At 46.7% G+C, this 21537-nt stretch overlaps 1 protein-coding gene across 2 annotated transcripts in view; it reads right to left on the bottom strand.

Moving 5' to 3' along the window:
- Window positions 1–21537, bottom strand: part of DPYSL5 (dihydropyrimidinase like 5) — a 77352-nt gene that overhangs the window by 5524 nt on the left and 50291 nt on the right. For both annotated transcript variants that reach the window (XM_081068253.1, XM_081068254.1), the window contains exons 3-11: window positions 17340–17498; window positions 15090–15269; window positions 14364–14432; window positions 12611–12655; window positions 10737–10812; window positions 9497–9653; window positions 6933–7074; window positions 5638–5780; window positions 3870–4077 (exon numbers count right to left, since the gene is read on the bottom strand). In XM_081068253.1, the coding sequence (XP_080924379.1) occupies window positions 3870–4077; window positions 5638–5780; window positions 6933–7074; window positions 9497–9653; window positions 10737–10812; window positions 12611–12655; window positions 14364–14432; window positions 15090–15269; window positions 17340–17498 (1179 nt within the window). The remainder of the gene's footprint in view (window positions 1–3869; window positions 4078–5637; window positions 5781–6932; window positions 7075–9496; window positions 9654–10736; window positions 10813–12610; window positions 12656–14363; window positions 14433–15089; window positions 15270–17339; window positions 17499–21537) is intronic.

Consider the following 21537-nt stretch of genomic DNA (forward strand, 5'->3'; position numbering starts at 1 on the left):
ACCTGTAGTTCAGCTCAGCCCCTGGAATGTTAGACCTGGTCTGAACTGTGTTGGCCTGTGCCAGGCTGCACGTTGGCATCTGGCTTTTGGTGGCCGGGGTCCTAGGAGTGAAGGGCACAGGTCCTGGGTGAATCCTGGTGAGTGACCTTAGCTGGCCAGTTTCTGGCTTTATTGCTTCCTGGCTTTATTTGTGGGGCGCCATCCCAGAGCTGCCCTTTTCCCAGAGGCCCATGCTTTTTAGAGAATCCTCATTTATAGTTTTTGGAAAATGAGGTTTTCTGATAGTTTTCTTTTTCTGCATACCCTAATTCTGCTACATAACAGCTGTAACAGAGAACAGGGAATAACAGTGGCTTTTTCTTGAGGACCTGACATTGTCATGTTGTCATTATAACCAACTTAGACAAAGGGACTCCGGGTTGAATTTCTATCAATTCTAGAAGCCGGCGCTCCTGCACCATGGCTGGCTCTGCTGTGAACTGGTACCTATCTGACATTTTTATGAGGTTGGCTTTTAGAAGGGCTTGAAACACTTTCTCTGATCTCTTTTGACCCTATTTCCCGACTAAAATATCTTTTTTGGGGAAGGCCACAGAACTGTTGTCAGATATTGTTTTATTTTCCTTCAAATTGAGATAAAATTCACAGACCATAAAATTCATCATTTTAAAGTATACAATTCAGTGGTGTTTAGTATATTCACAATGTTGTGCCACCATCACCACCATCTAATTCCAAAACATTTTCATCACTCCCCCCCAAAAAAAAAACCCCATACCCATGAGCAGTTACTCCCATTCTCCCCTCCCCACACCTCTAAGCAACCACTAATCTATTTTCTGTCTATGGATTTGCTCCCCCTGGACATTCCATAAAAATGGAATCATATACTGTGTGGTCTTTTGTGACAATTGTTTCACTTAGCATATTTTTAAGGTTCATTTATGTTGTATATAGCACATATTAGTACTCCACTCCGTTTTATGGCTGAATAATCCATTGTGTGGTTAGATCAATAGACATTTTGTTTATCGGTTCAACAGCGATGGATATTTGGGATGTTTCCACTTTTGAGCTCTCTTGAATAATGCTGCTACGAATATTCATGTAGCTTTTGTGTAGACATATATTTTCATTTCTCTTGAGTATACCTGAGAGTGGAACTGCTGGGTCATTTGGTAACCAACGTTTTGGGAACTGCCAAATTTTTCCAAAGTGGTTGCACCATTTTACATTTCTTCCAGGAATGAATGAGGGTCTCAATCTCTCCACATTCTCCCCAACACATTATGTTCCATTTTCTTTTTAGAAATTATAGCCGCCCTTTGTCAGATATTCTTGTGTGAATGCATTGCTCTTATAGCTCTTTCTGGCACGTCCTCCAGCGGCCTCCTGCCATTGTCCATATCTGGGAAGCATCATGGAGACAGGACCATTAGCCTACCTGAGACCGTGAGTTTCCTTCGGACTGAACAGTGTGATAACTAAAGTCATGCTTTTTTCAGGTAACCCAAGTCTGCTCCCCCACATCAGACTTATCTTTGGGTTTCTCTGTTGGCCTTTGGGAGAGAAGGATCTTTAGTTATTCCACACATCGAAGGCTTGCCAGCAGAGTTGATCTTTTGGGTTAACATGCTGTTTACTCTTACGCTTTTGATAATTGCTTTCAAGTATCAGTTTTATGTGCCCTCACTTCATCAAGACTGGGAAGGACCCAAGCAATGGCACTACCTCAAGGCCCCCAAGCCTGCAAATCAAGAGGGACTCAGAGGTCACAGACACGCTCACATTTCCCTCTTGTTCCTTTGGGAACTCAGGACGCCCTCTTTACCTGATCCTTTAAAATGCTATCTGGTAATCAAAGATGGACAATGGAAACCAGAATTATCTACTCTAGTCTTCCCCTCGTCTCATCACACACTCTCTGTCAGCACAGGAGAGCTAGACCACAGTTTGTAAAAGACACTGTGGTTCTTGTGAATGAACTTGTGACAGAGGGCCTCTCCTGAGGACCATGCTCAGAGCGAAATGAAATTCTGGTTAGGGGAACTGCAGAATGCATGAAGGACAGCCTGCCCACCACGCCACCTGATGGGACCTTCCTTCCTTCTACTCCTTGGGTGATCCCAGGGCTGGGGCTCACAGGCCAGCGAGAGGGAAGGATGTTTAGAGAACAGGTGGGAGGGCAAAGGCTATAATAGCTACTCCTGAAAGTCTTTGGGTGGTTCAAGGAGGAAACAAGGGTGGGAACAAGTAGGGGAGGCCTGAGGAACTGAGTAAAGTTGCTTGGCTTTTGCATGGAGGATTAGAAAACTAAGATAATAAGAAAGTCATGTGATCACTTGACGGAAAGTGTGCCAAGACAGAGGTTGCTCTTAAAAGGCCTATGCCTGTGCTATTATTAAGCAGATCTAGAGCTCAGTAATATGGCAGCTGAGTGTAATTTCAGTCAAGGTCCTTTAAATCTCTGGTCCCCTGCTGGAAGCCAGAGCTGGACGTGAGTAGAGAACATGGGACCTGGGAATGGGAAACTGACGCTGACCTGGGAGAGTGAGCACAATACAGGGGTGAGGTGGGGGTGGAGAGGTCACCGGGGAGGGGCCTAGAAAATGCCCCCCAACCCCGAGCTACTACTTGGGGCCTCTAGCTAAAACACAGACTATTTTATTGGGTCTCCGTCCCTGGATAGTGAAGTAGCTGACTGCCAAGGCCAGACTTTGCTGTTTTCCTGATTCACCCAGAAACCTTCACTGCTCGTACCTTCAGAACACTGCTGTGTATAGAGGACTGGTATGTACTGGGCAAAAGGAACAAACAAATGGGACACGGGAGAAGCTGGGGGAGGAAATTAAAAAACATTTTTTTTAAAGGATCGATATCTCTTAAGTGTGCCATGGCATCCCGGAGCCTGGGCAGGAGAGAGCTCTGAGACCCAGTGAGGGCTCGGACTCCCCGGCTCTTGGTTGTGATATATGAGTATCTAAGAACACTCACCCTTTCTAGACAGCATCTGGAAATAGCTAGGCAGGAGCATTTTGAAGCCACAGTAATATTATTTTAGGCCAGAGAATGGGGAGGGCTAACAGCAAGATGCTTTCAACTATCAGTTTGTTAGATTTGTTCTTTTTTTTTTTTTTTTTTAGATTTGTTCTTTACTGATGGCTTGGGACCTCCCCCCAGAGGCAGGGGCCAGCCGTTCCCAGAATCTGGAGCTGTCAAAAAGGATCTAGGCCAGATTGTCTAGGGCAGCTTTCAAACATAAGGCTGGACATCAATCCCAAGCAATAAGGGATAGCCAGCCCTCTTTTGGGTACATGTGTCTACCCAGGGGAGCGGAGCCCCTCGGGATGAGATGGAGCCCAAAGCTTTAGTGAACACCCAGGGTGCTTATGGAATCTGAGGACTGGCTGCAAACATGAGATTTGAACTATTCCAGACCTGGCCTGACCACTTCGGTGTGGGGGGACCCAGACTCAGCAAAGCCCATTCAGCCTACTGCTGAGTCACAGGGAAGGGGTAGGTTTCAGAGAAAAGAGCAACTCCAGGCACATATGATAGCCCAGGCCAAACCGGGAGCCCCTTGCCCTGAGGGATGGCAAGAATCCTCCTAGAGACCAGACGTCAGGACAGCTCTGAACACCTCACAGTATTCCCTCAGCTCCAGGGGAGTTGGGGACCCTTCCCAACACATTTTACTTTGTTACAGGTGCTTCTTTCCTACTATTTCTCCTTTCCAAAGTGACCACTCCAGGCAATAGGATTCAGTGGGAAAATAGAGTGAGAACATCTTTGAGACTTAAAAGTCATATGAGATGCCCAACAAGGGGCTTCAACCTCTTCCCACACATCTTCCCCTTCCTTCATCTTACCTTTTCTCTCTGGACCAACTTCTTGTAGACAGTGTCTGGGAAGGACCTCAGGGGACAGAACTTGCCGGTGCCCTCAGCGCACATGAAGACACCATTCTCATACACGACCCGCCCCCGGCTGATGGTGACCAGCGGCACGCCATGGCAGCGCATGTTCTCATACAGGTTGAAGTCTCCTCCCTGCACCTGGGTGCTGGCTGAGATGGTCCTAGTGGGGAGGTAATGGTGGGAGAAAAATCTCTGAGAAGAGGTAAAGATACCACAGCTCAGTGGGGAGGGGTGACGCTCAGTGGGGAGGGGTGACGCTCAGTGGGGAGGGAAGATGTTCAGTGGGGAAGGGTGATGCTCAGCGGAGCGGGGTGACGCTCAGCGGGAAGCAGTGATGCTCAGCGGGAAGGGGTGACGCTCAGTGGGAAGGGGTGACGCTCAGCGGGAAGGGGTGATGCTCAATAGGAAGGGAAGATGTTCAATGGGAAGGAATGATCACCTTCCCACTGGTTGTTGTAGGCTGAATTGTGTCCCCCAGATTTACATGTTGAAGTCCTCACCTCTAGTATCAGAGTGTGCCTCTGTTTGGAGACAGGGCCCTTAAAGAGCTAATTGAAGTAAAATGAGGTCATGTGGGTGGACCCTAGTCCAATCTGACTGGTGTCCTTGTGAGAGGAAATTGAGACACCAGACATGTACACACACAGAGGAAAGACCATGTGAAGCCAATGGGAGAAGATGACTGTAAGTCCAGGAGAGAGGCCTCCAAATGAAACCTGCCGACACACCTTGATCTTGGACTTCTAGCCTCCAGAACTGTGAGAAGACAGATTTCTATTGTTTAGGCCCCTCTGGCTGTGGTATTTTTTAAAGCAGCCCTAACAAACTAGTACACTGGGCTAAACTTGAGGGGTCCTTCTGCCAATAGCAATTAGTAACAGTCAGACCTACCCCAGCAACAGGAACGAGCCCCTGGTGTCGGGATGCAGAACAGGGCTTCTCAAGGCCCAAACGGAGAAAACAGTGTGGAAATCCTGCCACAGAGGAGGGTGGTTGTGTGCAGGGTGGACTTTCTTTGCTTTCCAACTTTTTATCCTCAACATCCCAGCACGTTTTTGTCTATCTTGTTCCCTGCTAGCTTGTGCAATTAGAAAAGTGCTGGCAAGCAGTGGGCCTTAACAGATATTTGTTGACTGAATGAAATTTAATATTAAAAGACGATTTATATCTCCCCTGCCCAAATCTACAAGTACAAATGATGCTCTACATCCTGTGGCATGATCACTTCTGACACAACTTCATTTTAGTCACTCATCTTGTGTTCATCAATGCTGTGTGTGTCAAGCGCTGTGTTCAAGGTACCACACCCTCAGGGAGAGAAGCAGAGGATGGAAGAGCCTGGAACTGAGTGTCAGTATATCGGCCCATTTCAGCCACTTATTGGCTACGGGACGTGAGGAGTCCCTCTACTCTATGGTCTTAGTGTCTTCAATAGTAAAGTGGAAAGACGAACTCCAGGCTCGAGTGCTTCTTGGGGCTGTGAATCAAATCAAATGAGATAACTGATGTGAAGCAGCTTTGAAACACTGTAAAGTGCTGTGCAGGTGGAGCTGTTCATTGTGCCCGGACTATGGGAGGCCCTCAGATATTTGTTGAAAACGCCTCAGGGTCATACTTCTCTATGCTAGAAAGAGTGCAGAGATGATATGCTTTCGGAATTCTGTAATACAAGTTCCTTAAAATCCCAAGTCCCTTAGCCCCTGAGACTAGCAGGCTTTACTTTGTGGCTTCGGGGTCCCAAACGACCACATCAGCATCGGCTCCCGGGATGACGCGGCCCTTGCGGGGATACAGGTTGAGAATCTTCGCTGCATTGGAACTGGTGACGGCCACAAAACGGTTCTCATCCATCTTTCCTCCAACCTGAAACATTGCAGAAGTGTTACGTCATCCAGGCCCCGTATGTGTGCCTGCAACCCCCGGTCACCCTTGACCCTGGCCTTTTAATTTGTCAAAACGATGGCGCTGAGGTGGACACTACTTCAGATGAGCCAACCGACTTGGTGATTCCCGGTGCTTGCTTACGCCTTTCTCCTTCATCCAACAATGGTGAGTGGGCCCTTATTCCAAAAGGTTGCCTAGCTGGTGAAAATCTACTCCCTGATTGTAAAACCAGCTCTGCTCCTGTGCCCACTATGGATGGGTCAGGGGCTCCCTCATCCACAGACAGACATATCCTGGAAAAGGATCTTATTGCGCCATCCACCTACCCACCCATGAGAGCACTGTGGACTCTTTTAGGGATTCCTGAGACATTTCATGGGTCCTCACTTAGTCTTGAGGACGTCAAATCTCCTTGAGCTCAAACTCTGTTGCATCTGATCCGTGATAGGTTAAGACCAAAAATACATATTCTTTATGGGGAGAACAGATGGTATTCAAATGAAGCCCTAGTCCCTATCTTTATTGAAAAGTAATTGGACAAAATATATCAAAGGCTTAAAAATTTTTAATCCCTCAGCCCAGAAATCAACTGTCCGGAATCTGTCCTCAAGAAATAATTAGAAATGCTGACATATACTCATGAACAATGAGGTTCTCTGCAGCACTATTTGTAAGTGCAAAAATTTGAAACAGTTAAAAGTTCCAAACATCAGGAAATAATTAACTGAAGTATGGTATTTCCACTAGAGGAAATATTATTTATCCATTAAAAGAGGTTTTTAAAGAATTTTTACTGATATAGGAAGACACTTAAGATATACAGTTTTATGAAAAAAAGGATGAACCCAGTTATTAAAATAATGTATTAAGACACGCATAGTACTAGAAAGAAACATACCAAAACATTAATAGTTTAATTTCTTGGTAGGGAATTATGGGAATTTTTCCCCAATATTTTTCTGTATTTTTCCAAATTCCTATACTAGTCCTATTACCTTTCTGATCGTGGGGGAAAAGACCTTTCTGTTTTCGTTTTTGAGTGAAACAAGGAGCTGTGGTTGACCCAAACCTCCTAATTAGGGTGAAAAGTCTTACTAGGACTAGAGTGGGGCGGGGCTCCTGAGAACATACCACTCCTCTCTCCCAGATGACGCTCATGCGGTCCTGCACGCCACTCACTCCATGCGGGATCTTGGTGAAGTCCTCCTTGCCCATAGCTTTCTGCTTTGTAGTGAAAGGCCGGTGATCTGACGCCACGATGTTCAGAGTATCACTGTGTAGAGAGAAGGACGGGTCCAGTAGAGGGAAGGAGGTCAGGGTCCGAGAGGGTATGACAGGTACAGGGGAGAAAAACCTTTGCTTATGGACCAGACAAAGCTGATTTCAGTCTTGGCTCTGCCACTTAGTAGCTGTATGACCTTTAACGAGTGACTTAATCTGTCAGAACCTCAGTTTACTCATCAACAGAATGGGAATATGTGCTGAATATGGCACAGGCTGTCAGTGTCACAGGAGACGTTGAGTCTTTGGAATGCTAGCTGTTAAGAGTTACGATAATGGGTGGAGAAAAAAACTGAACTTAAGAGTTTAGCTAAAGTGAGAGCGTGAAGGTAGTTTTACTACTACAGAATCATATGCAAACTCCCTTTCATCGCCCCCAACCTCCACCAGTCCCTGCTGGCAACAAGCATGTACTTGGTAAAACATAAGTTCAATGCTAAGCTTTGCAAATAACTTGGAGCCATAGCTTTCCTTGGATGTGGGGCTCTAATGGCCAGGAAGGGGAAAGGAGGGACAAGACAGAAATTTGTCTCAATAAACCAGCAATGGTATGCAAGTTGGCTGGTTCCTCGCCATCCATGGCCATTGCCCTCAAATGGTTAGAGGCCAGCCTCCATGCCAGGCTGCAAGTGGCAAAAACAAGGCCGTGTTCTCGAGGGGCTCTGGGCTAGCTAAGAACTTGGGGCAGAGACTTCAATGGTGTGAGAGCAAACACAGCAGACCCTCTGCCTAATGAGGGAGGTAGACAGCTGGCCCGTGTTCAGAGATCTCTGCAGACTCAGAGGTGGTGAGGAGCAGAGGGGAGAGATTGCCGATGTCACCCAGGCAGGACGACCTCAGGAGGAAACACCCTAGGAGGGCAGGGAGGGGTCTGGCTGGAGCATGGGTGGTCATGTGGGAGAAGAGGACCACACGGTGGGGGTCCCTGAGAGTCTAATTTTACTGGTAAGAGGCACCGAAGCCTTCTAAGTGCATGTGGGCCATCTATGATGCCCACTTCAGAAGGGGAATCTGGGAGCAGAAGGCATTACTTCCCTTGGTGAAGAGGTGTATTCTTAAGGCATATCACCAACCCCAGGTCTGTACAAGCAGAATACAGGGAGAGAGACTGAAATGTGGGCAGAATGGAGAGTCCTGTAGTCTTTCCCTGCTTCCTCTTTCTCTCTCTCCCCCACTGGTCTACCCCAAACTCAAGGAGGGGACATTTCAAGAGGTTCACCTGTGGAGATCAGAGGTGACGGCAGTGGGCATCTACCTGGGAGGTGGGCCTGCCTCTAAGCTTCTGGGTGAGGAGAGCCAGTGGGCTGGGGACAGCCTGGCCTCCCACCGCAGGGAATGGCAACGCTTCCTCTGGGCCCCAGGCACTGCAGAAGGTTGCCAGGCTTACACTGCCTTGTCAGGGCCCTTGTTTACAGGGACACTGCTAGTTCTGGGAAGGTGGAATTCATTTCCTACATCAGGGGATTGTGCGAGGTGGCACAAGAGAGTCCACCTTGGGCATATGCCCTGCACAAGGAGAGCCCCAAGGCCAGTGACTTGTAGCCTGAGAAGCATCAACAACTAATGTAGAAGTACAGATATGTGCTTGGGGATGGAGAAGAATCACCCCACACCTTTCTTCCTAATCTTACCCACCACCCATCCCTGAGCTGGGGGTGGGGAGGGGAAGAGACTGACTTCAAGTGAATCGGACTTTAATAACCAAAAGGGAAGAGAAAGCAGTGGCCTCTACCCAAAATGTCACTAGAGCAAAGAAAGAAGATGCAATCAGTTATTGGGACAAAACAAAATATTTTGTGTTTGCTTCCCACCAAATCCAGACTGTTCGTTAAACCATCTCCTTTAGATTTGGATCAAATGGGGGAAAAGGCAGTGTTAGAAAAAGTGAAGCTGGAGAAAAGGAGGTCTGGAGGGAGATGTGAGGAAACAGGGCAGAAGAAAAAGGGGGAAGGGTAAAGAAAGAAGGAGAGAGGCATACACAAGGAGAGAAAACCACAAGTGAAACAACGAGAAGAGGTAGAGGTAAAGAAAAAGAAGAGATAGAAAGGCCCACACATATCCTAGGATAAGTCAGAGGCCGTATCCCACAGTTCCAGTCCTTAGGGTAAGACATTAATTCCTTTGAAATTCTGAATAACCACTGTTCACAGTCTTATATATGCTCTTTACTCTGATACCTCAGAAGCTCTCACTCCAGATCAAGTGGTCATGGGGGCTCAATGGGGTGACAATGATCTGTTGGGCTCTGGAGACGGTAACAAAAGCAAAATCATCCTTTGGGCACAATGAAATCAAACCTAGGTCAGATGTGGGGCCTCTATATCACCTTCAGGATCTACAAATTCCTGGCATGGCATGTATTATGGGCTAATGTTGTGCTATGGGGCCACGGTGGTCCTCCCGAAACGTCTTACTTGGCCAGCAGGCTCATGAGGTAGGTTGAGGTGTTGGTGTCCAGTCTCAGGGGAGGCACCGTGACATAAGCAGCCGCATGGGACCAGTCCTGGTGGTAGTAGTGCAAGCCTGTCAGGGTGGCATGCGCAGTGGTGGTCTCAGCCAGCACAACCTTCCCTGGAAGAAGAAGGGTCAAACCATAACTAGGAAGCCAGTGAACCTGAGAGCATTGGTCTGAGCCTCTCCCTTGATAGCTGATGGAGGTGAAGTCAGAGCGAGGAAGGGACTCACCCAGGCTCACTCAGATGTTTGAGAGCACAGCTGCGTTCAAGGCCAGAGTGGTCCCTATCCCCATACTGACGCTAGGCAAGGAGAACTAAAGGGCAAGGGCACCGAGGCAGAGCAGCACCAAATGGCACTTCAAGGAGCATGGTTTGGCTGGAGCACGGGTGCTAGCGGGAGGATGGAGGGCTGTGGATGACAAGCTAAGGGGGCAGTCTGGGCTGTTTTCTGAACAGGCAGGTGATGGGAGCACCTGCAGAATTGCTGGGGGTGGGATCCATACACAGCAGCGCTGGAGGGCAGGGAGATGGAGGTGGGAGCCAGTCAGGAGGTGAGACCTAGAGGGCAGCATGGCGGGAAGGCTGCAAGCTCCTGTTCCTGATTTATAGCCTCAGGTTTGTGACCGTGACTTACTGGCACCCTGAGCAGGGCTGGGACTACAAGCAAGTACAAAGCCTTCAGGTGTTGCCAGGTGCTCAGCAACAGTAGACATACAGGTGCCCGGGGCTCATAGACAGGGTTCCAGGTGGCTGTAAGGGAAGTTAGGTCCACACACTGTTATTTCTCCAGGGACTTCCCAGGCATCCCCTGGAATGTCCATTGGAACTGGTCCAGGATTTCATATTGGTTACCAGGGCAACCACCAGTAAAACCCAAGAGGCCAGAAAGATCCCAAATAACGAGTTGACTGAAAACTTGCAAAATTTTGCCAGACCCAGGAGCAGTGACAGACACTTCTGTAAAGCTGTCGTGCAGACAAGTGTGCAGAGGAAAACATTCTGGGTTCTAGCGGACTGAAGCCAGGCTAGTGCAGGGTGCTTCTGGGAACAGGAGAAGGGGAAGGGCAGGCTCAGGGCTGGGCCTCAGGCACCAGGGCTGGAGCGTGCATGGAGCCGGTGGGCCCCATTGGGGATCCAATCCCACCACACACCTGCCCTGTCCATCCCTGTTCCTTTGTTCTCCTTGCCAAGGACTCACCTTGCATCTTAGCAGCTGCAATAACATCACCGGCCGAGATGCTGGACACGTTGACCAGGTAGATTGGACAGTGAGTCTAAACATGGAAACATAACAGGAAGAGAGAGCATCAACCCCCAAAACCTAACACGCACCAACATCACCCCTGGTCATATCAACCCTGGCCCCAACATCTCTCTCTGCATGGCTCAGCCCTCTTCTCAAGGTGACAGTCTTTTGCTAGGAGTGCAGAATTGGCAGCCAGAGCCACAAGCTGCAGGGGAACTTTGTGAAGCAAGGAGGGGGTAAGCAGCATTCAGCACCAGAACCCATCATGGGAACGTGGGGCAAGATGTCGAGAACTGAACCTCACATTTTCTACAAACTGACAAAAGCCTATTTATAACTTAAAACAAGGGACTACTTTAATTTCCTGCTCATGAATGACTTAGAGATAGTCATGTATTACATTCCATATCTAAAATTACAATGCCTGCCATCTGAGGGCTGCATTATCAATAGACAGAATGTACCCTGGAAAAAAGAAAACACTAGGGCTTCAGGGTTCAGAGTCTACGCCAGACAAGACCAGACTTACAAACGGACATCTGCATTGCAATATCGATTAGCTATTCCTCTACCGAGCCATGGTCCATGGCTTAACTTCTCTGGACATATACTGGAGCTAAAAAACAGAAGCTGACGTTTTGTTGTTCAGATGCTTCCTTATTCTGGGGAAAATTTCCATCAGGAAGTAACTGATAACATAACAATGGTTATGACAGTAAAACAATGTCCTTGTTCAGCCCCCAGCTTATTAACTGCTAATGGGAAACTGTTTTCCCAAATGTTTTTCTGAAGCCTTCCTTGTTTATCAGATTAGGAAGACCGAGAGTTTCGGTGCTGGCCCGACATTTGAGGTGCTTCACATGAGTTTACTAATTCTGAAACCAGCTGGACCTCCAACCTCTCTGTATTTCTAACACCACACCCTCGTGCTTACATCCTTCCGGGTAGCCCGGGTCTTTCCAGGAGAGGTTCTCAAGCGTGAGCGCCTTTACAGTCATTAGCGGGTCTGTTAAAACACAGATTGCTGGGCATCACCCCAGTTTCTGATTCAATAGGTCTGCCCGAGAATTTGCATTTCTATGTTCTTATTTCTAATAAGCAATGCTGCTTCTGCCGCCAGGGATAACACTTAGAAAACCAGTGTTCTAGAGGAGGCACTTCAGATTATCTGAGCATATCAAACTCTTTGATGCTAGAAAGAGAAATGAATGACCTTCGTACAGCTGTGTACAAAGTGCTTTTCCTTCCATGACTCCTTTGTCTCATAACCACCCTGTGAGAAGTGAGTGATATTATCACCCCAATTTTAGCTAATGCAACAGTATGTCAGAGTGGCCGAGTGACTTGCATAGAATCGAAAGCTTGTATTTGCTAAAGGCCCCACATCTCTTGCTCGTTGCCAGCACCACGTGCATCAGTGCCCTGACCCTGACAGGGCCTAACCCTGAACCACACCAAGGAAATATCGTGAATGGCCCAGAGGCGGGTTTAAATCATGGTTCCCTAAGCACAGTGTCTGCCCATTCCTCTGCAAGCAGCAGCCTCGAGTTGCAGTGTGGCTGTGTGCCCCACCTCTCCCGGCCTCCCCTCGGAGCCTTTTCCACGTAAGCACTGAAACCAGGCTCAGTGGGGTGGAGTGGAGAGCTGGTGGCAAGGAGGACCCCTGCCAGGTTTGTGGGAATAACAAGGTTCATTCAACAAACAGTTTGGGGGTCCTGTCTGGCAGGCATGATGCAGAGCAGAATGGGACGCCACTATAGAGATTGATTTCTGATGGTGACAGGGCTATTCGAGAATGGGCTTAGGGTGAGCCAGCGTCTACTTACCCTGTTTGCAATGGTAATAACTCGGTGAGCAGCTTCAGCTTCCAGCTGTTGGAAACAAAGGGTAAGAAGAAAACAAGCTTCACTATCTCCCCCAAGCAAGCCCACATCTACCTGAGAGCCCACCTCGTAGAAAGTGCTGGAGTATCTGACACAGAGCCAGAGGAGCCAACGACACCCATAGGGCTGGCAAGCCAGGCTCAGTGGGGTGGAATGGAGCAGGCGCACCAAGCTCACCCTGAGAGACTCCTAGGACTTAGCACACCAGGTACATCCTCGCAGGATGCTATTCAGGCCTTAATTAAAAGGCAACGAAACAAAAGCAAATGACAACCTGGAGTCACATCTCTCGGTTTTCTGGTGTATTCTCTCCACAGCCACCTCAGCACTGGAGCAAAGCAAAGGAGCGATATAGACTGATACCAAGCTGGAAATCAGCCTCGGTCAGGGCTAAAACCTCAATACTATTGACATTTTGGGTTAGATAATTCGTTATCACGAAATTAGGATCTTGAACAGCATCCCTTGCCTCTACCCACTAGATGCCGGTAGCACCCCACCCCTCGGTAGAGATAACCAAAAACATCTCTAGACATTGCAAATGTCTCCTGAGGAACAAAATCTCCCTTGGTGTAGGTAGACCCAGGACCCTCCCCTTTAAGCAACAGATGGTGACAGTGAGGTTTTTCCACTGCTACTACCAAGTCAAAGCCTTGCTCGTCCCCTCAAATAACTCAACAAAGTACAGTCCTAGGCCCATCCCCGCCCACTCCTGTTTTCACAGGCACAGGATTTACTTTGCTGAATTCTGGTGCATCTTTCTCTACCAATTTTCAGGTAGCAAAACAGGAGCTGTATTTAAGGGCGCTGACAGACACCGGTAGACCCAGGGCAGGAGTAAGGTGGGACCCCCGCCCCCCCGCCCAGCTGACCCACTATGGGCCGACTTGGTCTTGTCCGATGGCCGCACCATTCATCTCACCGTCTCTAGCTCCTCATTCCCCAAGGCCTACCCATCAGCCCCTCATGGACATCCACCCACCACTCTGCATTTAAGGCTTTGAAGAAACGGAAAACGGCTCTCCCCTCACAAATGGCCAGGGATGTCTGAACAGGGTCATAGGGCACGAAGGCATTAGCGGTCTAACGTGGTCCCTCCAGAGCAGAATTCTTTAGCAGGGGACGCAGGGTGATTTGTAGCGACATCCTGCAAAACCGTGCAAGGATAACACCAGAGGGCAGAATGAGAGCAGGGCTCTTAGTGACCATCTCGGTGAGTAATAAGGTAACAAGCGGGACAGACCACGGACACATATGTGCCTCTGGTTTCTGGTGCAAAGGGTCCAAAGTCTTCCTCATGCTCAAAGGGATCTCATCCCCAAACACTGAGTCACTGGTTTATAGTCCAGAATTTCTTCTTACATCTGAAGAAACACACCTTTCGGTTTGTCTTTTCTATCTGGATTCAATTTTGGGTAAAGCAAGCCCTATGTTCACATTGTGTCCCTCAGATCCTTGAAATCAGACTCAAAATGAGGTGGGTAGGTTTCCCCCAAATTGCCTTTCTCAGGGAAGCTCAAGGCCAAGTCAGCTCAGCACGGAAGAAGCTGTTTCCTGGGAAGTTTGCAGATGGGAATTTCACCTGTGGAGAGGTGATACTATACAATTTCTATTTACTGATGTCTCTTCTATCCTAAAGATTCTGTGAATCTATAGGAAAGCAGTTGACAAAATGCACATAGGAAGTCTTCCTCACCTCCTCTGGACGGCTGATCTCTATTCCTTCTGGGCCTGTGATACCCAAATCTAGTGCCTCCTTAGCACCCTGAATAATAGCAAAAGAAAGAAAATCGACAGAATCAGAGATACAAAAATAAAATAAAAATACTGAACCCAAGGGACAATAAAATATGCTAGACACGGCCCATTCCAATAAGCTTGCTACCTTCCCCACTCATGTAACATTCATCTAAAGAGGGCAGAATGAGTACAGGGCTCCCTTTCAGGAAGGCTCTCCTGAGTTTCACTTCATAATAATTGAAAATACCTTTTCCTCTTAAAAATACAGTTCCATAACTAGCGAATAGGCCTGGGACACCAAAGACAAGCACTCTTTATTGTTCTGAAAGTCATAATTTCCCTGCTAGAAATCTCATTAAAATATTTCTTAGAGGGACTCTAAATCCCTTTGCTGTAATGAAATTTAAATATGATACTATTAGAATCAAGACATCACCATTTAACACTTAGAAACCTTTTTGAACTATAAAGAGAGATTCGTTTTTTAGAGATAGTAGAAAAGTTTGGGTTTTATGCCAAAGATTTGTCATCTAAACTGTTAACGTCTTGCTTTTTTTTTTTTTTTTACAGCTTATTTTGTCTGAAACCTTGTAGGATAGGTAATGGGTGGTCAGGAATCCCCACTGACAACTCTCGACTGGGGCCCTGGGGCCCTTTTCCCCAACATTCTCTACTGCCTTGCCTCTGCCACGAGCTCCCCGTTTTCAGCATGGACTCGGGCGATTGCCCCAATGTCTTTGCAAGCGTGTAGCACTTGGTACAGCTCACTGTCCCGAAGCATATACAAGTCCTTGTAGGTCATGAACATCTGGAACGAGTTGACACCCTTCTCTCTCACCAGTGTCTCCATCTCTGCTTTCACCTGGAAAGTAAAGGCAATGTCACATGAGTACAGAGGCCCAAGAGGCTGACTGGCAGATGCTGGCCCTATGTGGCGGACGTGTGGTGCAGTTGGGGGAGTCACCACGACCTAGAAGTAGCTCACTTTCCTCCCACCCCACAGGCTGCTGTGGAATCCTGTGAGCAAATGGATGAAGAAGTACTTTGAAAATTGTCGAGCATGACACAAATATAGGAACTATATTGTTACCTTCTAGGCATATTTTTCCTATAGCACACAGGCTTGTCCTGTGTTTCTGTCTCCAAATCCACCTTAGTGGTAAATGCATTAATGACCTTTATTCCTACGGCTTGTTCCCTCTGACCCCATAATGGAAGTGGTATTCCACAGGAGGCGCAATAATGCTAAAAATCCAGAGACCTGGGGAAAATCTAATTTAAGAACAAAGCAGAACATGAACAAAGCTATATGAATAAGGAGATTCATCCCAACATTATTTGTTTGGAAAAAGTGGAAACATCGATCTGACAATAAGAAAATAAACTGAAGTTCATCTACCTGACAGATGTCAGGTGGCCATTGCATTGATGGTCATGAAGACCACACAGCCAAATAGAAAATACTCACACTTAAGCGAAACTGTTACCATGTAAAAATGATGTATGAAAAAAGACTGGAAGGAACTAGTCTAAAATAACAATAGTGATTGTGTTGGGGTGCCCAGATTATGGGCTTCCTTTCTCTTCTATTTTTAAAACCTGTAGTTAGAAAAAGAATGATTTGATTCCTAGAAAATGAATTCAAAATTCTAGATGTGTGAAAATCTCCCCAACCTCTAGGGACTTAGAGATGGCTGGCCTGACCCCAGGCTTGCTGAGAATCCGACCAGACCCTCTAATCCAAGCCAACTCTGGGACAGGGAATGGAGAAAGGCTTGGGTGTAGAGGTCAACCACTCAGGAGAATGTCCAAAATAGACAAAAACCCCGTATGAGCTAAGGAATGGCTGTGTGGTCTGTACCATTAGCCAGTACCAGGAGGGTGGTCTTCATGGTACGAGACTTGGGTGGGGAGTGGGGTCCAAGGCATTTCATAAGCACCAGGTTAGAAATATGGAAGAGACCCGGTGAGCCCCACACTCAAGGCTAAAACCCAAGGTCAGAAACACAGCGAGGCTTTTAATGACCTTCAGAAGGGTGTCAGGCCATTTAGACCTGGGTCCACAGCTGAAGAACTTTATAAAACTTCTTAATGCTTAATGCTTATTTATTTTTATGACTCTGGCCCCCCCCCAAGTACTGACACACGGTGATTAATAAGTAATTGATGAAAGAATATCCAGGTTGCTTCCTTGGGGTAATATGCAGGAAAACTCCAGAAACAAAGCAAAGCCCACACGCCTTTATGTCTGTATATCTGTTTTCAGGAAGAGCAAGAAGTGGGAATGCAAGGAAAGAGGAATGGACTCTGGCCCTGGGGTTGGGGTAGCAGGTGGACAGGAAACCCAGGGCCTGGGGCACAGGCTGAACTGAGAAAGGGCCCAGGTCCAGCGGGAGCCAGCCTCAGCTACACACCAGGAACAACAGCCTCAAGGCAATCAGAGCAGGCGCTGGCCCCCAGTAGGAAAGAAGTGCCCCAGTCCATTCACACCAGATAGCACTGAGCCAGGATAAGACCCTCTGAGACGTCCACTCAGTGCTGTCACTCCCAGCACAAAAAACGATATGACCCTTAACCTTTGAAGCCTGACATTGAGCCTATTACTTAGAGGAGTCCTTGTAGGTGCCAGAGGTACCTAATGTTAAGAATCAGGAGATGCTGGAAGCCTTGGGGTCAGAGCAAGGAGCCAGCGCTCCCAAGGCCTCCTGTCCTGTGTCTGCTGGAAAACTGGCTCTTTAAATGAAGCAGGATAGGTCCACCCACCCCCTTATGGAATCACAAGTGTTTTTTCTTTTGGCACTTGGGGGAGTTAGGATGGTGAGGGTGGAAGGGGTATTCCACACCTGCGGGAGAACACCACATCCCAGCTGGGTCCCTCCAAATGGCCTCTCTGCCTAAAAGAGCATTTGTTCTTTTAGGATCCCACTGTTACCTTGGGTGCCCACCAGGTGATCCCCACGTGGAGGGCATAGTCACAGCAGACCTTAGGGTCAGCCAGACCCCGGCACTTCTCATACGCATCCACGAGGGAGGTCTCCTTGTCAGGCAGGACGTGGCCGATGACCATGGTGGTACCTCCAACTAGTGCTGCCTGAGGGAGATGGAAAAGCAGTCTCGTCACACCTCTTCCCTCACCCAAGTCTCTGACGTGGGGAGACACGGGCTCCGTGGGTTGACATTCAGAACAACCATAGACCCTACCTCACAAGAGGCTGTAAGGCCCAACTGCAGCAACGATTGGGAAACTGTGAGGGGCTGTGCGGAGGTGCAGGAGCCAGTGTTATCCATCATTATGGTGGATGGATCCAGCAGACACACCTGCTTCCTCCTCGTTTTGGGTTGCCACTCGGTGCTTTGGAAAAACCACCTCGGGTGTTACCCAAGCCTTAAGGCCAACCCCTATTTCCCAATGAGAAGACCCCCATAAACAATTTTTGCCCAACATGAGTACATCGATGATACAATCATTATCTGCATATGATATGACATAATAAAAATGACGATCACGTCTGTGTATAATATTTATTAATTTAGTTACACACATATATTTAAACTATAATAAAATGTTAATTTGGATATGTTGTTGTTTTATTCTCTCACATTTCACGAAACAATCCTATTCCAAGTTTTCACATGCATCTTCAACAGCAGGGCCTTTGTCTTCAGTTTTCCAAGCACATTAGCTTCGTTTTCGTCTGTCTTGTTTGAGATAGAGCACTTTTTAGGTCCCTGTATGATTTCAGTGAAAATTATCCTATTCACAATCTCCACAAGATATCACTTAAAAAGAAATCTTCAAAAAGACTCACTTGTGATCGATCACAAAGCATACATCCGGAAACAATGACCAAATCTGTATAAGAGACCCTCTCTTCCCCCCAATACAAACTTTTTTAAAACCAATTTTAAAATTGGTTTTAAAAAAGCTTGTGACCTCCACAAGCTTCCAAAACAAGCATTGACCAAAGAACGTTCCAGGCTAATGAGCTGGATTAAAATGAAACTAATTGAGACAGGATCCCGTAATATGAAAGACTTTGTGAGGGCTCTGATATAAGGTGATTCTCTTTTTCTAGTGAGTAAAAGTTTGGACAAAAACCTGTGGTTCTACTTGGGTCCTCATAATGATTTGGAATCAGCCCCAAATTCCAGTCCCCACTATGCCACCTCCCAGCTGGATAACCTTAGCCAGGTTACTTAACCTCTGTGAGATGCAGATTCTTCACCTACACAATGAAAATACCTTCCTTTGCTGGTTAGTTGCAAAAGTCAAGTGAAATATCACTTATAGAATAGAACGGACTTCGGAAAGTCTTGTCCTAACGTGTGTGTTTAATTATTCAGAACTTAGCTGTATTGTCTGTTTTCTAGAGGGGAGAAAAACAGCACAACGAAATCGTCTTAATGATTTCTTGCTTCTCCATTCAGTTAAATCCTTGATCACAAATCAGAAATGTTGCTGGGGAATAAGAACTAAAAAAACCCCAAAACAATTAGTTCAGTGGCCAAGCAACTATAAAAATGAAAATTCTGGCAACTTTGGTTTTCCATGCTGACGTTGGCTGGGTCACTGAGACTACTCCCCATGTTGTCACGGGAAACCCTGGGGTCTGATTTCTTGCATAGCTTAAAGCAACCAACAGAGGGTAGCAGTTCTGCAGTACACAAGGAGAAACCGTAATGGGGGAGGTGGAGAAATGGAGAAAGGGGGAAGCACAGCAGATTGTTGCTTTACTAGCTGGCTTCTATTTCTGATTTTGGCTGGATCGTGCCAGGCCAATTCATCTTCATAGCAGCTGGTTGTACTCTACATATTTTGTCCCGAGATGCATTTCTGGCTTTTACACGAGGACATGGGGGTGTCTGATATATTAGGATTTTACACACTAAATTGTTCTATTTTTCTGTGGTTCTAGATTGTTTTCCTTTGCACATTCCCACCCTCAATATGACTGTAGCCTTGAATAGAAAAAAGGGAACCTGGAAACAGCAATGTGAAAAGAGAGCCGAGACTGTTCTTAATATTTGTGGGTCCTAGAACAGGAGTAGAAAAGGACGTCCTCGTGCTGAATCTCTATATAGTTAAAAGTTCCAGATCAAGCTACAAACTGTTACACAGAATATAGTCAGTCCTCCTACTCTGACAAATACTATCTTCATAATGACCAAGAAAGCCAGGCTTGAATTTAGAATTCTTGGAGTCTTTGCCGTTCTGAACTACATTGCAGGGGACATTGGTCTTCAGTCTCTGCACCTGACTCCAGCCCACACCTCCTGATCCTGGATACTACATCCTGCAGGTCTAAGCTCTGCTCACCCCCTACAAAATGCTGCCCTTGGGTCTCGGCGTGCACACATTGGTGGTCTGGCCCCCAGGAGGACAGATGCAGGCTTGTGCACACCCTGGAAGTACTCAGGCCATTTGTCAGAGAATTCCTGGGACCCAGAGCGCGGACTAGGAGTGGGAGTATTGGGCTCTGGGCAGACACTGTCCCTCTTGCCTGGGTCTCAGGATGGTCACGGAAAGGGTTCTGGAAGGAGGCAGGAGCATCGGATGATGGCCCTGACTTTCCTACTTACTGTTGTAATCCAGGGGCAGCTGTGTGCCTGCTCTGCACCTCACCTCTCAGGGGCCCAGAGAGGGGCAGATGGCAGTGGATACGAGAGCATCTAAAGCTGGGAAGAGGCACAAAAATATCTGGAATAATTATTTCTGCTGTTACCCCAGGCCTCAAAACAAGAGTTTAACGGGATCACCAAACACCCCCCAGCTGCAGGTTCGAGCACTTGCTTCCTCTCAGGCAAGAGACACACAGAGCTGGCTTTTAAAATATGTACAGTTCCTACCCACGGGATGAATGCCGACTAGCTCAGTCTTTATGGGACTGCGACATCACAGATGTGACAGACTTTTTCAGTGTCGTCCCCCACAAGACAGCCCTGTAGAAATCAACAGTCTTGCATGACCCAGTTCTGTTCCTCAGGCTTTCAAAGGGATTATGTTGACAACTATGTGACTGCTGAATGTTCACAACTGTTTTTATGCAAAATCTGGTGTGAGGTTAGCAAGCTGTGGAACATCTTTAATGGAAATCAATAGAAAGGATGTTCTGGAGGCTAAGTCATAACATAGAAAGAGGGTGAGGGTACAACAAGTGAAAAAGGCAGAATTCAATGTGTATCCAAGATGTTTAGAATTAGGTTTAAACACAGACACACGCTCACATGCACACACAGGAGGAAATACACAAAAACATGCTTTTGGGTGATGACATGCTCAGTAATTGATTTTTTCTAATTTTCTGAATTGATTTAATAGAATATATTACTTTTACACTATACATTTAAAAATGAATTTGGAGGAAGCTAGAACAATTCAAAATTTAGTTAATCATGTTTATGTGTTTAAAATACTTTCCTTTTCAACTTATGAAATGTCTCAACCACACAGAAAAAATTTGGAAAACTCAACAACATGTACCCGTGAAAGCACTAGTCCCATATAACAGAGGTTAACATTTTTGCTGGATCGACGGTTCATGTTTTTTTAATAAAAAAATGAAATAAAATATTTCCAATACAATGGAAGCCCTCTCCCCTGAGGTTGATAAAAATTCCTCCCATCCATGTTTTTATGCTTTCACTATATTTGTTTTATGATTTTAAAAGATGTATAGAAATGGTACAGTACTGTCCATATCCTTTTGCAACTTGCTTTTTTTTAACTCATCATTAAGTAAATTTATTTATGTAGATTTATTTCCTTCATTTTAATTCATTGTATGAACACTCCTCCGGGTATGTATTCATTTCCTGACTTTGTGACATTTATGGCCACACAGGGTGAGTGGGCCCCGAATTTAGGGTCTACGTTGCCAGAAAGTGGAATTGCAGCTTCATGACACATGTGTATCTCCAATTATACCGGATGTGACCATGGGAAAGCTAACTCACGAGGGCCTCCTAGAGCTTGGTGGCTAACCAGAACTGCCCATCTATCAACCCACGTCCTTATTGTTTTTTTATGTCAACTGCCCTCCAACCAAGCATTCCCCGTTGTGTCTGTGGCATTTGGTTTCCTTGTGAATGTGGGACTTCACAGCTCTCACTATTAAGTTAATCTGGACATT

Source organism: Rhinolophus hipposideros (assembly GCF_964194185.1).
Source record: "Rhinolophus hipposideros genome assembly, chromosome: 12".
In the NCBI taxonomy this organism is placed as follows: domain Eukaryota; kingdom Metazoa; phylum Chordata; class Mammalia; order Chiroptera; family Rhinolophidae; genus Rhinolophus; species Rhinolophus hipposideros.